The sequence below is a fragment of the Ranitomeya variabilis genome, chromosome 2 (genome assembly GCF_051348905.1).
Source record: "Ranitomeya variabilis isolate aRanVar5 chromosome 2, aRanVar5.hap1, whole genome shotgun sequence".
Classification (NCBI taxonomy): domain Eukaryota; kingdom Metazoa; phylum Chordata; class Amphibia; order Anura; family Dendrobatidae; genus Ranitomeya; species Ranitomeya variabilis.
The window spans coordinates 451,040,197-451,056,773 of NC_135233.1; the positions used below are offsets into that span (position 1 = coordinate 451,040,197).

A 16,577-nucleotide genomic window follows, 5' to 3' on the forward strand; every position below is an offset into this window, starting at 1 on the left:
ACTCTTCCAGGGTGGGTACAGAAGCCCAGGAATCAAAGTCCCAGGCAAAAACCAGACTAGATATATAAATGATCTGAAAGATCAGAAAAACCATAGATATCTAAAAGAGATCCGCAAAGAAAATCACCGTAGTGAGTGTCTGATATACATCTATAATGGCCAATTTCAGTATGAATGTGGTAAATGAAATAGGTAAGCATCAGAAACAGAGAGGGAAATTCACCCATTGTAACCAAGCATGTTATTTATGGTCATAGATACTTATAGACATCGCAGCCCCAGAATAGGGTTAGAAAACCTTATTGCCCAGCAAAATATGGTGAAAGTCACAGCCACCACACAATGAGGACTGTACCGACCAATAATAAGCTGCATGTGCTTATAACAGGACTGTTCCTTCATCGGACCTTCTGGGCTCAGGTTAAGCCTTGGTTACAGACCAGCTTACCGTACTACAAGGAGACCTGCAGGACAGAGGCCCTGGACTGCGGAAAGATCAAACCAATAACAGTTAGTACGTGGATAATGGCAGAGCATTGGGTGTACGCACAGTACTCATCCAGGAGATCACGTCTATTCCAAATCCTTAGATGTCTAACCCCAAGAAGGGTTATATATTATTGAAACTAAGGAATACACCATCCGGCAGGTAATATCTCCTGCCATTACCAATGCTGGGCTTCTCATTAGAAGCGCTGAAAGAGAAACGTGGACCATCACTCCTGTTTTACTGATGTTAGACGCAGGGAGTCTGGACTCTGAATCGATGAAGGTGGTGGTGGTAGTGCTAGTAAAAATCTTCCGACACTTGAAATTATTCGGAACTGCATTTATACGAGTCATTAGTCCAGACATTATAAGTATGTCAACTTATTTGGCCATATATGCATATTACGCTCATACATATCCCAAGAGGCAATCTTCTCAGGAATCTTTATACACCCAGACTGCCATTGTGGGAGTAACCATATTCCATGGCTAGAGAAAAGGTAGGTTTCTTCCTCATCACAGCGGGAGATTATCTACTGTGAGGCAGTGAGACTATGGGGTCTTAACAGTAAGAGCCCTGGATCCAGTATCATTTATCTTAGGAGCCGTGACTGCTGTAAGAGCCGCGAGTATGGGATCCTGTGCCACACGACACAGTACTGCTACTTCACCACAAGGTACAGAAGGCAGTGCTGATGTCCCTGGTAAACATAACGCAACAGACTTATGGGACAAGAATCTGTCTGATTGCCGAATGTGGAGTTTGGGAAGTTTGGGATAATAATAATAAACTTTATTTATATAGCGTCAACATAATCCACAGCGCTTTACAGTTTGACAGTTTCAAACACAACAGTCATAAGTAACAACCATATAATAATTAAAGCAAAATAAAACGACTGCTCATGAGAGCACACAATCTACAATGAGGTGGGGAAGATACAATGTACAAGTGTGTATTAACAATGTTGTATTTACAATGATGGCACAGCCATCTTTGGGGGTGGGGATAGATGGAGATAGTGAATGGGCTACACATAAAATGACTGATTAGGGAACGTGATAGACCACTCTGAACAAATGTGTTTTGAGGGAGCGCCTAAAACTATGCAAATTGTAGATAGTCCTAATATCTTAGGGCAAAGCATTCTAAGGAGGAAGGAATCCTTCCTTTCAACTCGTGGGATTTTTCCGCTCCCAGGACAGTAGTATGTCCTTTTATAGGATTATAGGATGTACCAAAATGACGTATGTCATCTTTTAAAGCTAATTATGTAATAGACTTGCCTTTAGCACTCAAGGTAGAACCTACCTGAGAGATCTGTTCCAAAAAGAAGAAATGCAAATTTTACTAAGACAATTCAAGCATATCTGTTTGCTTGACTAAGCCCAGTTGTAAAGAATGAAGTAACAAAAGCTGGATCTGGGTCCAAAACACAAGGACTCTATCCAGAGTTGAGGCCCAAGACAAATGTGAAGTGGTAGGCCCATGATACAATGTGCGGCCACACAAGGCACCAGACAGAAAGTCTAACCCAGTGGTTCACCGCCAGAGGCGAAAAAAGCACCAAGCCCGACACACTAATGGTACCCCCGAGGCACAGGGCACCGAAACCCTATGATGCAATATGATGCATATAGGAACTATAAAGCAATATAATGCAATATGATGTCCAAAGACACTATTAAGTAATCTGATTCAATACGATGCAATATGATGCAAAGTCACTATGAAGCGCTATGATTCATATAGCAACTGTAATATAATGCACAGAGGCAATATGAAGCACTATGATGCGTATAGGAACCATAAGCAATATGCTGTAATATAATGCACAGAGGCAATATGAAGCGCTATGATGCGTATAGGAACCATGAAGCAATATGCTGTAATATAATGCACAAAGGCAATATGAAGCACTATGATGCGTATAGGAACCATGAAGCAATATGCTGTAATATAATGCACAGAGGCAATATGAAGCGCTATGATGCGTATAGGAACCATGAAGCAATATGCTGTAATATAATGCACAAAGGCAATATGAAGCGCTATGATGTGTATAGGAACCATGAAGCAATATGATACACAAAGGCAATATGAGCATTATGATGCATATAGGAACCGTGATGCAATATGATGCAGAAAGGCAATATGAAGCACTCTGATGCATAAAGGAACCATGAAGCAATATGATGCACAAAGTAACAATGAAGCGCTATGATGCATATATGCAAATTGCCTCTTATGAGAAAAAGAGGACTTAACTCTATAGCGCCACCTGTTGGAAGTAGCGATCCTACAAGTCACAATCAACCCTTTAACGAGTCGTGCAATATGACTATATGATGCATATAGGAACTATAAAGCAATATGATGCACAAAGTCCCTATGAAACAGAAAGTATGATGCCGTATGAAACCACAGAGGCACTCAATATGTTGCATAGATGTACTATGATGCAGTATCATGCACAGAGACACTCCATATGATGCATAAAAGCAGTATGATGCAGTATTATGCATGGAGGCACTCGATATGATGCCTAGAAGCAGTATGATGCAAAGAGATGCACAGAGAGACTAGGCCATGCTTGAAGGTGCCAAACAAGAGACAAGACTTACACTTTTAAGCAAAAGAGCAATCTATCAGAGTTCCAGATAAATCTCCACTCTGAACAGTACATCTCATTTGTCAGACTGACTCCACCCAAAGGAGCTAATTAATGAGCCGCAGCTGGAGGGCAGTCTTCATGGAGACAATGTGCTGAATTAACACCTTGTGTCCTCCTATGGACGGAGTAGTTAAGTTTGCAAAGAAAAGTGAAACACTTGTTTATTGAACCAGAAAATGGAAAGTATGCTTCCAAAAAAATCACTCTGAAGCCCAATCATAAGGCTCTGTGCAGTCAAGACCTGCAACTAACTGAAGTCCAGTCATGAGATGTAGCCTGGACATATGGCCCTACCATAGCCTAGAGGTCCAAGGCCTAGCTGCAAATGGGTTCCAGGTACAGCTTTGGCACAAAGGCATGAGACTAGAGTCAGCCCAGAGGCCCAGGCCATCAATGCAACATTTAAACCATGCACTCACCTGTGCTGGCTCCATACCTGCTAGAAGACAGGAGGAGCTGGTAACGCCGAGAGCCTACCGTGGAAGGAAGCGGCGTCCCGTCAGGAATGCCGCATTACTGTCAATGATTTCTTCACCTGTGCCCCCTTCTGTGTTCCATCGTGGAACGCACGCCAATCCTATGTGCCGGCGCTCCTCTCTGACGTCACCGAAAGAGCAACGGCCTTCTCCACCACACGACTTTCGGACGTAGTGGTGTTTTGCCGGTAGGCGTCCGAGCCGAGAGCCCCCCACCGGAGGAAGCGGCTCTACCCATGAGCCCGTCCGCTCGACTGGTGTCTGGGGCTGAGGGACTCCCCACTGGGGAGTTTCCACCCTGGGCTACTTGACAGGGGGAAGGATTGGACCTGCCGCACGATCCCCCTAAGCCCATTGCACAGGCTGACTGTTGGCTGAGGAACCTCTCAAAGAGGAGTCTATCTTCGCTCTAGGAGCAACCTCTCATACAACCGTCCCCTGTAGGGACAGGAAAAACACTGGAGGGTGGAGGTGTGAGGGTCCTTTTAACCTCTCTATGATCCTGTCCCGCTATAGGTCAAGGAAGGAAGTCCTCCATGGTGCTGTCCTGAGGGACGTAATGGAAAGAGGCAGTTCTGGCGAGATAAATCCGGATAGCCCTGACCACATCCAACTTGTGAAGGGATTTCTCCAAGGGATGAACCGGGGAAGGGCACAAGGACGGGAGGACAATGTCCTCATTGATGTGAAAGGCCGAGACTACCTTCGGTAAGAAGGAAGGAACCGGTCAAAGAACCACCTTGTCCTGGTGTAGGACTAGAAAGGGAGAACGACAGGATAATGCCACCAGCTCTGACACTCTTCTAATGGAGGTGATGGCGACCAAGAAAGCTACCTTCCAAGATAGAAGCGAGAATAAAATGTCCTAAATCGGTTCAAAAGGCGCACGCTGGAGGGCGTCTAACACGAGGTTGAGATCCCAAGGCTCGACAGGAGGATGATAAGGGGGAGCTATATGAGCGACCCCCTGAATGAGGGTCCTCACCTGAGGCAAGGAGGCCAGGTCTCTTTGAAAAAGAATGGATAGAGCGGAAATCTGACCCTTCAAGGTGCTAAGGGAAAGACCCGAATCTAGACCCGCTTGAAGGAAACAGAAGAGATGGAAGGGAAAAGGTCATCGGAAACAAAATTGTTGTCCTGACACCACCAGAAAAAGGCCTTCCAACATCTGTGGTAAATACGCGAGGAAGCCGGTTTTCTCGCTCTTATCGTCTGGATGACGCTATGACAAAAACCCGCGTCCTTCAGGACTGCGGCCTCAACAGCCATACCGTTAAATTCAGAGACCGAGAATTTGGGTGGAAGAGGGGCCCCTGCGAAAGAAGGTCCGGACAATCCGGAAGCCTCCACGGAACGTCCGATAGCAAGTTCGCCAGTTCCGCAAACCAGGCCCTGCGAGGCCAATCTGGAGCTACCAAGAGTACGGGGACCCCCTCTGTCTTGATCTTTTTTACAACCCTTGTAATCAAGGGGAGGGGTGGGAACAGGTAGGGCATCTGGAACTGGGTCCACGAGATGACGAGAGCGTCACATCCGACGGCCATCGGATCCCGAGATCTGGAGACGTACTGGGGAACCTTGTGGTTTGCCCGGGAGGCCATCAAGTCGACGTCTGGGATGCCCCACCGCTGGCAAATGTGGCTAAAGATTGCGAGAAGAGACCACTCGCCCGCCACGATGCCCTGGCGACTTAGAAAGTCGGCTTCCCAATTGTCCACTCCTGGGATGTGGACGGCTGACAGAGAGGGAACGTGACCCTCTGCCCAACGGAGAATTCTTGCCACTTCCGTCATGACTTGTCTGCTGCGAGTCCCTCCCTGATGGTTTATGAAAGCCACGGCTGTGGCGTTGTCCGACTGAATGCGGACCGGCTTTCCCGAGAGGAGGGACTCCCAGCGGATGAGGGCTAGGAAGAAGGCTCTGATTTCCAAGAGGTTGATAGGGAGGCACGCCTCCTGAGCAGTCCAACGGCCCTGGGCCGTGAGGTGGAGAAAAACTGCTCCCCAACCTTGGAGGCTGGCGTCGGTGGTGATAACCTGCCAGCGGGGAGGAAGAAATTACCTCCCGCGCAGAATGGAGGTGGACAGCGTCCACCAAGAGAGAGACTGTTTCACTCTGGGAGAGAGGCGAAATGGGCGGTCCAGGGAAAGTGGATTCCTGTCCCAGGCCGACAGAAGGGCCAGCTGGAGGGGACAAGAGTGAAACTGGGCATAAGGGACCGCTTCCACTTAAGCGACCATTTTCCCCAGAACCCTCATGGTGAGGCGGAGAGACGGAGGATTCGGGCTCTTTAGTGCTCTGACCCCCCAACGAAGAGCAAGGAACTTCTCCTTGGGGAGAAAGACCTGAGCCTGAGAGGTGTCGAATTCCAAGCCCAGGAACTCCAGACGCTGAGTTGGAATCAAGGAAGACTTCTGGTAATTGATTATCCAGCCGAGGCGAAGAAGCGTGTCCAGAGTAAGCTGGAGGCTCTGGCTGCAATCCCGACGGGATGGACCCTTGATCAAGAGGTCGTCGAGGTATGGGATTACCAGAATCGCCTTTTAACGTAGGATGGCCATGACAGCTGCCATGACCTTCGTAAAGACCCTGGGCGCCGACACCAGACCGAAAGGGAGGGCCGTGAACTGGTAATGACGATCCTGGATCGCGAACCGGAGGAATCTCTGATGCCTTACGCAAATAGGAACGTGAAGGTACGCATCTCGGATGTCCATGAAACACAGAAACGCTCCCGGTTCCATGGACGCGACCACCGAGCGTAGAGATTCCATCCTGAAGCGCCGAATCCGGAGATGGCGGTTCAACCGCTTGAGGTCCAAAATTGGACGGAGAGAGTCGTCCTTTTTTGGAACCACGAACAGGTTTGAGTAAAAACTGGAAAACCGCTCGCGATAAGGCACCGGAACTACGACTCCTGAGGCGAGAAGCGAATCGACAGCCTGGAGAAGCCCTGGGAGATGAGAGGGCTGTTTGGGAGGACGAGAAAGCAGGAAACAACTTCCTGGGGGCGAAGAAAATTCTATTTTGTAGCCTGACTTGACGATCTCCCTGACCCAGGCGTCAATCACCGATAGCCAAACCTCTGAGAACAGAAGAAGCCGGCCTCCCACCCTGGAGGAATTTCCAGGTGGGGGCGACCCGTCATTTATTAGAAAACATGTGGCCCCGAGATCCAGATGATTTTGCGGGGTGGCTCTCCAGCGCGGTGGAGGCCTGAAAGACGGTTTCCTTCGGTCCCCCTGCGAGGAAGAACGGTCCTGGTTGGGGTTTCCTGAGGAGGCGAAGGACCGAAAGGGACGAAAGGACTGGGGGCCCCTCCTGTTGATGGAACGTTTAGGCTTGGACTGGGGTAAGGAGGTACTCTTACCACCCGTAGCGTCCGAGATCATTTGATCCAGCTGCATGCCGAAGAGTCTAGAACCCTGGAAGGGCAGACCAGTGAGGGATTTTTTAGAAGCGGGATCAGCGTTCCACACTTTTAGCTAGAGAATCCGGCAAATGGCCACAATGTTGCTGTTAGCCCTGGTGGAGCAGGCCGCTGCATCAAGTGAGGCATTCGTGAGGTATTTTCCTGCAAGAGAAATCTGATCCGCCAAATCAGACAGTTCCTCAGCAGGAGCAGAGGCCAAAATACCCCTGCGCAGGGTTTTGGCCCAGGCTGACACAGCCTTGGCTACCCAGGACGAGGCGAAACTAGGGCAAAGGGAGGCTCCAGAAGCCTCAAATGCCGATTTTGCTAATGCCTCGATTTGTCCGTCCGTGGGGTCCTTAAGGGAAGCCACGTCTGAGATAGACAGAACCGTCTGCGAAGATAGCCTGGACACGGGCGGGTCGACCTTAGGAGACTCGGACCATTTGGAGACAAGGTCGGAGTGAAAAGGGTATAACACATCTAGCCGTTTCCTGCCAGGGAAACGCTTACCAGGGTTTTCCCAGTGTGTAGAGGTAGTGTTGTCAAACTCCCTGTGATTAGGAAAAACTCTAGAGGGACGTTTAATCCGTTTAAACACAACGGAGACGTCCTGAGAGCTTGCCTCATCCTACTTAAGTTCCAGCGTCTGAATGATAACTGAAATAAGGCTATCGACCATCTCCTGTGTTCCGGAAGTCTGATCTGCATCAGAGTCAGATTCCGACTGAGACGTTACGTCAGACCCGAGGTCCGCCTGTGAGGAAGGGGAACGGGCAGATAGGGGAATCCCAGTGTGGTCCAGGGAACTGGAAGAGGATCTAGATAAGGTCCTTTTTCTGTCTCTTTTATCCGGTCGGCCTCTGTGAGGGTCTTGGACAGGTGCGAGCGATTTGCCGTGCGAGGCGTTCGTGGCACTGGTGGCATTAGAGAGAAGCGGGATATGTTCAAGTGCCTGGACCAGGGACTGAGAAACCTTAGTCAGGTCAGACACTGATTGAGACATAGCAACAGCCCACTCCGGGGGAGGGGGGGTGCACTCATCCCGAGACCTAGGAGCTTCCTGAGGGACTGACATGGTGGGAGGAACGCAGGACGGGCAGAAAGGAGAAGGCTGACCTGAGGCCCACTTTTTCTTACAGTGAGAACAGGTGTAATGGATGGCCGTAGTGGCAAAGGTCGGAGTGGGGTCGGACATAGGTGGAGATATTACCTTGTCCAGGAGCGGAGAAGTACTGCCGGGAGGAGTAACTAGTAGCGCTGAGCCTGCTGAAGGACAGCGACAGCGGTAGCCGCAGGAGTCTGCCTGTGTGCCCCCGAGATTCCTCGGTCCAACGCGGTGAGCAGACGCTGACAGGAAGCAGGAAGTAGTGGAAAAGAGCGCGGAGACAGCGCGACGCTGTGGGCGTGCACAAGCGCCGAAGGGGGAATACATAAGGAACGCCCCCAAGAGCGCTGAACTTCTGGCCGCTTTAATGCCGAGCGCCACAAGGGGGCGTGCGCCGATCGAAGGAGAAGAAGAAAAAAACCGGGAGGGAAAAAGGCAAAGCCAGCCTGCGGCGATAGCGCATCCCGGCGCACGAAAATGGCGGTGCTGCAGCCCACTCCCCTATTAAACAGAGGCCCTGTAAGAACTGAAACCCTAGGAGATCGCTTGCCGGGGGGGGGCTCTACAGGTAGTCCGTACTGTTGCTTGAAGATTCCCTACCTGGAGTTGAGGAATACATCAGGATCCCTTGTAGAGTAGAGGGTCCTGGAAGAAGTCCTCCTTCCCACACCATGATCTCCGGCGCAGAAGACGGCGTCGACCCCGACCCCTAATCAGGGGGAGAGGGTCACTGGAAGTGACAGCCGTCTTCCTCTCAGCCCTCTCCGAGGAGAGGGATAAGAAGGGGAAACGGGCAGGACTGGCCACCGAGGAAGAAAGTCACCCTGAACACCCGAATGGGTGACAGGGGACGAAGTCCTGCCCAGCGGGTCCGAGAGGGTGCGATGTGGGTGATACCACACTACTCTCTCGGTCGCTCAAAGTGGGGAAAACAGGGTGAAAAGACTACACCCTGTTACCCTGAAGAAAAATATCTGAAAGAGAAAGGGGAAAAGGTTAATAAAACACAACAAATCACTAAAAGAAATGCGGATCTGGTGTTAGATCCAGGTCCGCCTCCTATAGACACTAAGCAAAAACTGAGTTGCCTGGTGCCTGTCAGAGGGTGTATACTGCCGGGGAGGAGCTACTTCTTTATTTGCATAGTGTCAGCCTCCTAGTGACAGCAGCATACACCCATGGTTACCTGTGTCCCCCAATGAGGCGAGAAAGAAATATGTTTGAGTCCCCGCGGCTGCATGTCTCGCAGATGCGAGAAAAAAATAAAATAGAACAGGTAATCCCTGCATGTGTTGCGGCCGAACAGCCCCGAACGAGCACGCCGATGTCACTCGATTAGCACCCAAGCACTCGGATAAAGCCTTATCCCAGCACGTTCGCTCATCACTAGTTTCTACTCCTATTAGAAAAGAAGACAAAAGGTGAGATCACAGCGATCGGGAACTTACAGTCCACATAGTTGGGATGTTCCCTCAGGATGTTCTTGTACAACTTCTCCGATTCGTGAAACTCACACAGCGCCTCGTACAATCTCGCCAGGTTATAGTTGGTGGTGACAGAAATGGCGCTGTAGTAATGTTCGTCGTGTTCGGCTTCTGCTTTGGCGCGATCCAGGGAAACCAAGAAATATTTCTGTAAACCCATAAACATGATATCATAAAATGTAACTGTGTTTACACCCGGAAAGATTTTATGTACACCTGAAATGTTTGCGTAAATTTTGCATAAATTTTTCAGAACACTAAACTTTTTTTAATTTTGTATTAAATTTATGAAAGATTTAGTAAAAAAAAAAAACAAGTGGAAGCAAAAAAAAAAAAAAAAAAAAAAAAAATGATACCTTTGCTTCTCCAAGGTTGCCCAGACGGTAGTGAAGGGCTCCCACGTTATTCAGGATCTCTGGAGGAACATCCGCCTGCACCTTCTCCTGCAGGATCCGGGTGGCTGTGCCGTAGGCAGACAGGGCATTCTGCCAGAGAAGATGGTGTTAGACATACAGACTATGTACCTTTCCCTCTTCCTAGAAGAGCAATAATCCTTACCAGGATGTCTGTCTGCTCCAAGATCTGAGCGAGCTCAATCCATGCCTCCACGTCATCCGGGTACTGCTCAGTGACCTTCTTCAGGTGACTCTAGAGAGAAGCAGTGACCGATGAACTAAGAGGATCTGGACGTTATAGAGGACTCCTATAGAAGCCAGAATAGAGGGGTGCAGTGTACGAGGGTTACACTAATAAATATATATATATATATATATATATATATATATATATATATATATATGTTCTGTAGAAGACAGCAGTGATGGGATTAAAACCGCTATCAATTTTAGACCACTGCTGGATGAACAATAGTTTGTGCGACAGCAATATGACATACTGGATACTTTTCTCCCCCGACATCGGAGACCCCCATACACAGACCATCGGCTGACAGTGTGATGTGTATGGTTGCCTGACCACCTGCAGCGTCTCGGTCTAGGACTTGCTGCTTCCTCACCTTTGCAATGTCCCTCTTCTCCTGGTCCTCGGAGGCGGCGTACAGTGACCCCAGGATCTTCATGGTCTCATAGTTGTTGGGATAGGCCTTTAGCACCTTTTCGAAGCACTGAGCTGCGTTCTCCTTATCGCCTCGGTAAATATACATCTGTCCCAGTCCGAAAAACGGGAGCACAAACGAGGCAGCGGCAAACTGTGTGGCCTGATAGTAGTACTGAAACGCCTGATCGTAATCCTCCTGAGACAACAGAGATACCCCGCGTGAGGGATGGCACAAACCTGATGAATACCCCCCCCTCACAGCTGCCCCCATACCTGCACGTGGAAGGAGCGGGCCAGCTGGTAGCAGCTCTCTGCCTGCATGGCCTCCACTTCAGTGTTGTGAAACGCGTGGAGAGCCAGGTGCTGAACTTTGCTGTAATCCTGAAGGAGAAGTAACCAAAACCATGAAAATACAGCACCACACGAGTCACGCTCACAAACACTTCTCAATGTCCGGACACCAGCCCCCCTCCCCCCCCCCTGCATTGGAGGTACATAATGAGTTAGGGATATTTTATATCACTCGTGCCACTGAATAACACGACTGTCAGCCTGCTCCCCAGCTGGTAGCAGGAAAGAAAAGATTTAGTGTATTTTCACTAAACATCACAAGTAATTCTCACCTTCTTGAAGAAAAAATGATTGGCCAAATGATTGAGCACCATAGGGTTGCTGGGGTCTATGGTGTACGCTTTCGACAGCAGCTGGACACCATTTTTTATGGAATCGGCCTGTGGAAAATAAACATGATTTTCTTTAAATTAATGTTGATACAGATTAGGAGAGTAAATGTAAAAAAACAAAAAACAAAACGTGAATCTAGATCCCACCCAAAAAATGGATTTCGTACTATCAATTAATTTTAGTGATAGCAGTGGGAGGCGAACGCTCACCAACAGCACAACGTGTTCAGAAGTGAAAAAAATAAAATCAATAATCAGCACCAGGGAATAACGGTATTAATTGACAAATAATAATAAAATGAAAATGCAATTACAGAAAACGCGCATAGACGGCTCTCGGACACTAGCCATATTAGCAAGTGTGAAGAAACAAGAAAGGAAATTCTATGGACATTCATGGAGTGTCGCCGATTATACGCTCCGAAATTGGACCTAACGTGAAGATCTATCTTTACGGCAGCTGTCCCCCACTAAAGGAAAACTTTAGTGTCCATACACAAGACACCTCGGGCCACTCACCTCCTTGTTATTAAGCTCCAGAACTGCCAACCCGACCAGGGCACCCACACATTTGGGGTTCAGGTCCAGCGCCCGTCCAAAGGCCAAGCGAGCTTTATCCATTTTATTGAGTTTTACAAAACAGTGTCCCATTCCTAACCTCACGCCGGCTGTGGAAACACAAGATTCAGACGCACATCTAAGAAATATCAAAACTGAGGACATTGTTCCCCCATCTGCAGCGAAGTCTCTTAGTGCCCGTAGTGGGGGAGGGTGTACTGAAAGGTTCAGCTCTGGGTTATCTACCTCTGGGACATTTTTCCGCCTTAAATGCATATATATGAGGCAAAAAAAAAAAAATTTGCAATTGGGTTTCATTAAAAATATTGCACCATTTGGCTTTTACATGCTCTTTGTTTTTTTCTGCATTCAACTTTGATGTTGTCTGTGGTCATAAGTCAGCTGAGAGGAGCTCAACAAGTGACAGATACAAACGTTCCCATTACTGTGAGACTGAGCTCACTGACGGATCCTCTGCTAACTCATACTGCAGTCAGCAATAGCCAATGCCACACAGAGGCTATAGAAGGCAAGTGGTGCTACATTTTTAATGAAACCCAATTATAAAAAAATATTTTTAAGCAGAAACGCATGCATTTAAGAAAAATAAGTCACTCATTGCTCTCAATGTGGCCCTGACATTGGCCAAACTACAAAAACAAGGTTATACCCTGAACACTGACTATAGATCTTCCTCACTATAGGACTCCAGTGGTCTTACCAGGGCAGCCGGGGTTGGTACGCAGAGCCTTCTTATAGTAGGCCAGGGCTCCTCTGTAGTCCTTCTTGTTAAAGGAGATGCAAGCCTTTCCTGCAAAATTCATTAAATAAAAAAATGATGAGTGTGAAAAAAAAATACTCATGAGTAAAACGAACATGGCCACCATCTGTTAACCTTACCGAGCAAAGCGGGAATGTTATTCGGAGACTGGTTGAGAACGAAGTGAAACTGGGCATCCGCCTGGTCCATCTTGTCTCCCTCCAGCAGGCAGAAGCAGGCTCTGCCCAGCAAGTGGTTCTGGAAAATACACACACAATGAAGGATCCCAAGCCAAGCGATCCACCAACACTAACCCAGCGAAGACTATAGTCCATTCCAGCGAACACATCATGGCCCAACTACAAATCCCAGCATGCCCTGAAGCTACAGGACCTCAGGTTCTGGACACGCTGCACTCACCTGGTCGTACATGATGATCTTGTCGGCCATCGTGTACAGCAGGGTGGCCTGGGTGATGAGCTCCTTCTTGCTGTCTTTATTCTTCTCTTTCCGGGCCTGCTGGACATAGTAGGCTGCCAGTGTATCCAGACAGGTCATCTGATCTTTTTCATGGTCCCGGTAGTCTAGGTTGCCATCTATTCGTGCCGCCTCCAGCAGCTTCACAAAGTCTTCTGTCTTCCCCTGCTTGTAATACTCCAGCTGGAGAGAAGGACGCCATGTCAGTGATAAGATGAATATACGTCGTATCGCAAGAAAAAGGCTCATCTCTGGACAGGACTAATACAGAACGGACAAAATCTCTTCACACAACCTAAAAGGGCCAAGGAGGGGGGAAAAGGTAACATGGATGACTGGTCGGGAACATCCCTGTAGTCATACATGATCTGAGATATATATAGATAGAGATATATCTCTCTATATATATTTCTACCACTAGGGGGCGCTCCAACGAGATCAGTAGGCTCGTGAATGGAAATGGCAGTGGTTTCAGGGATTCACCTTTATGTGTAACGTACAAATGGCACCAGATCTAGATTTCATTTTCCAGTTGTCCGCCACAGCTCACATTATTTTTTTTTTGCAAATAACTGACACCCGGCACTGTATCGTGCGTCTGAATAATTGTGACCAGTTGGAAGGATTTGTAAGAGCTCATGATACAGGCTGATGGGTTGGTGGCCATTGTTTTCTCCCTACAACACCAAACTGGTTTAAAGGGACGTATTCTGGCCACTATAAAGTCACAGTGATCACTGCTGATTTTTCAGCTAATAATAATCTTTATTTATATAGCGCCAACATATTCCGCAGCGCTTTACAGCTTAACAGTTTCAAACACAACAGTCACAAGTAACAACGTTAGCAATACAATAATTAAAGCAAAATAAGACGACCCTGCTCGTGAGAGCTTACAATCTACAATCAGCTGTTCAGCTGTTGTGGAACTACAACTCCCAGCACAAAGGGGCATGCTAACAGTTTTACAGTGTGCACTTTCCTGATGAACAGGCGGTGCTGTAACTCGGGGTGCCAGGTTATTGCTTCGGTCCACAGTGCCGCCATATAGAAACCGAAAACCCTGGGTGTCACCAGTCCTGGCAGCGGTTGGATACTCACCGCCAAGGCGATCCATATGTGCAGCTGGGTGTGCTCCTGCTTCAGGATACTGATCACCTCATCCCCCTCCGGTAACTGATCGAAGTCAAGCTCGATGACCTGCAGGGAGGAAAGAACGTAAAACAGCCATTTACATACAGGTGAGACACAATGACGTGAGGCTTGTGGGATCGGTCAGAGCGAGGGGAGGACATGCCGCCGCCGTAATCATCAGCGCTGCATGTCCATTTCCCAGCGGGTATTATTCTGCGGCACTTCGATGCTGCCACTGGTTTATACTGCAGATGGAAAAAAAAATCAACATTCACATGTGAACAAAGCCTATAATGGTCTCCATCTGCGCCCCTGAACAGAGCAGGTCAGTAATGAAGGGACGCAGACCTCACATATGCACTCGTGCCCCCTCATTTCAGTAACGGGTGGGATTCTTACCATTCAAAACCTCTGACAAAGGTATTGGGCCCAGGGTGATGAGAAATTAAAGGGGTTGACCAATCCTTTATTAATGGCTGCAGGATGCTGCATAAATCACCTCCCAGGCCCGTATCGTTCCTCTGATCTTAGCGATGTCCCCCCGCCGGTCTCTAGACATAACATCACGTGACCGCCGATTGTCTGCAACCTTTACACTGATGTCAGCGTGGAGGAAACCTTATTCTTCCAGTTGCTATTGATTGGCTGCTGAGGTCACAAGATATTGTCCGAGGTAGGATCAGAGGAACAACAGTAGTTTGGGAGGAAAGATACAATTGTCTTATGCTGCACCCTGGGGCACTAATATAAGGCTGTCCATCACCTCACTGCTCCTCCATAGTGCTTAAAGCATTCCCTGATGGCCTCTTAGTTTCCTCTTCCAGGGAGGCGTCAGGTGGCCACTGATTGGCTGCAGCGGTGATACTCCGTCTGAGCTGGAAGAGATCACTATGAGACTGCTTCTTCCAGCTCAGACCAAAGTGACTAATGAATGGTTGCCCTCCAGAACAGGAAGCAAGGGGTCCAGTAAGGGGTCTGAGAGGAGAGTGATTTTTTTTTTAACCACTCCCATGTATTTTTTTTTTCTTTTAAGCACCCCCACGGACCCAATATTTAAATATTTAAGTATCGGACAACCCCTTTAAGATCGAACTGAGTCACATTACCATAGGAAATGTTGCGTGTGACTTCTGTAATGTTCACACACAGATTTGCTGTGGATTTTACAGGCATAAAATCCACATCGTATTATAGGGGCTGTAATGTGGGGGAGATTATTACTAAACGGCCTCTACAGGCTCAAAAAAACCCTTGCGACAACTGGCCGGCAGGGAGGACCTCACCCTATACGGGGGGTTCAACTTTTCAATCAATCAAGTGAAATTGACGGGAAATCCAGCATCACATATACAGGAGCGGGCGATACGTGATGGATGCAGGGTGTGCAGGGTTAATTCCTGGGGTTTGGAGGGGGGAAGGGCGCAGCACTCGGGCAGGTGAGCTGCTCTCCTCCCCGCCATACTCCCGTCCTCACCTCGTCAGTGTCCCGGAGAGGGATCTCGATGGAGCCGCGGGACATCGTTGCCGCTTCCTCAGTTCCCACCGTCCAACCTGCGACCTAGATCAACCGAGCAGACTGCTGTGACATCAGAGTCACATGATCCGGAAGAGGCGGAGGTTGTCCCATATTCCGTACACAACCATTGGGTACGGTGGCCCGGCGGGGTCAATCTAAGGCTGCTCGGAAATACCCGATTGCGTCATTTCCGGCCATTACTTATGACGCTTGACGTTTTGAAAAAAAAGTGTCGCCTGTCAGGGGTGAGGCGCCATTTTGTTGGTTTAAAAGCAATGAATTATTATTTGAGGTATATAATATTTAATAGTATTATTATACTGATCAGAATATGAGTGACCTTCACTTGTTTCACTAACAACAGGTAGAGAATCCGGACCCGTGTAGGTAGTTGGTGTTATCCAGTATAATCATTCATTTCCTATGGATTTGTTGCTGTCTTCACGGGCCGCCTTTGGGAAGTATTTTATTTATTTTTTTAATTGTTCAAAAACAAAATTAATGAAACACATTTGCCAAAATGATATTTATCCCGGAATAAATGCATTTAATTAAAAAAATAAACATGTCCTGGAGAGCCGCTTTATGGTAAATTCAGTTTTCACAGAGTAAGATCAATACAGCAAAGTAATAAAACTGGACGCAGTGTACATGAAACATTGAAACAGGTGATAGAGCCCAACCCAACTCATATATTCGCTACTTCTCCCTCCTGTGAGCCATCTCCCCAGGACTCGCATCTCAGTGTC

The 16,577-nt window shown here is 48.1% G+C and overlaps 1 protein-coding gene across 1 annotated transcript in view; it reads right to left on the reverse strand.

The window, feature by feature from the left end:
* The window catches only part of CTR9 (CTR9 component of Paf1/RNA polymerase II complex), a 31,159-nt gene extending 15,097 nt beyond the window's left edge, over positions 1 to 16,062 (reverse strand). The window contains exons 1-12 of the mRNA XM_077287262.1: positions 15,787 to 16,062; positions 14,280 to 14,378; positions 13,122 to 13,361; positions 12,842 to 12,959; positions 12,663 to 12,752; positions 11,903 to 12,051; positions 11,324 to 11,431; positions 10,974 to 11,081; positions 10,660 to 10,896; positions 10,203 to 10,292; positions 10,001 to 10,129; positions 9,609 to 9,792 (exon numbers count right to left, since the gene is read on the reverse strand). Of these exons, the coding sequence (XP_077143377.1) occupies positions 9,609 to 9,792; positions 10,001 to 10,129; positions 10,203 to 10,292; positions 10,660 to 10,896; positions 10,974 to 11,081; positions 11,324 to 11,431; positions 11,903 to 12,051; positions 12,663 to 12,752; positions 12,842 to 12,959; positions 13,122 to 13,361; positions 14,280 to 14,378; positions 15,787 to 15,831 (1,597 nt within the window). The 5' untranslated portion in view covers positions 15,832 to 16,062. The remainder of the gene's footprint in view (positions 1 to 9,608; positions 9,793 to 10,000; positions 10,130 to 10,202; positions 10,293 to 10,659; positions 10,897 to 10,973; positions 11,082 to 11,323; positions 11,432 to 11,902; positions 12,052 to 12,662; positions 12,753 to 12,841; positions 12,960 to 13,121; positions 13,362 to 14,279; positions 14,379 to 15,786) is intronic.
* Positions 16,063 to 16,577: the final 515 nt, after the last annotated feature.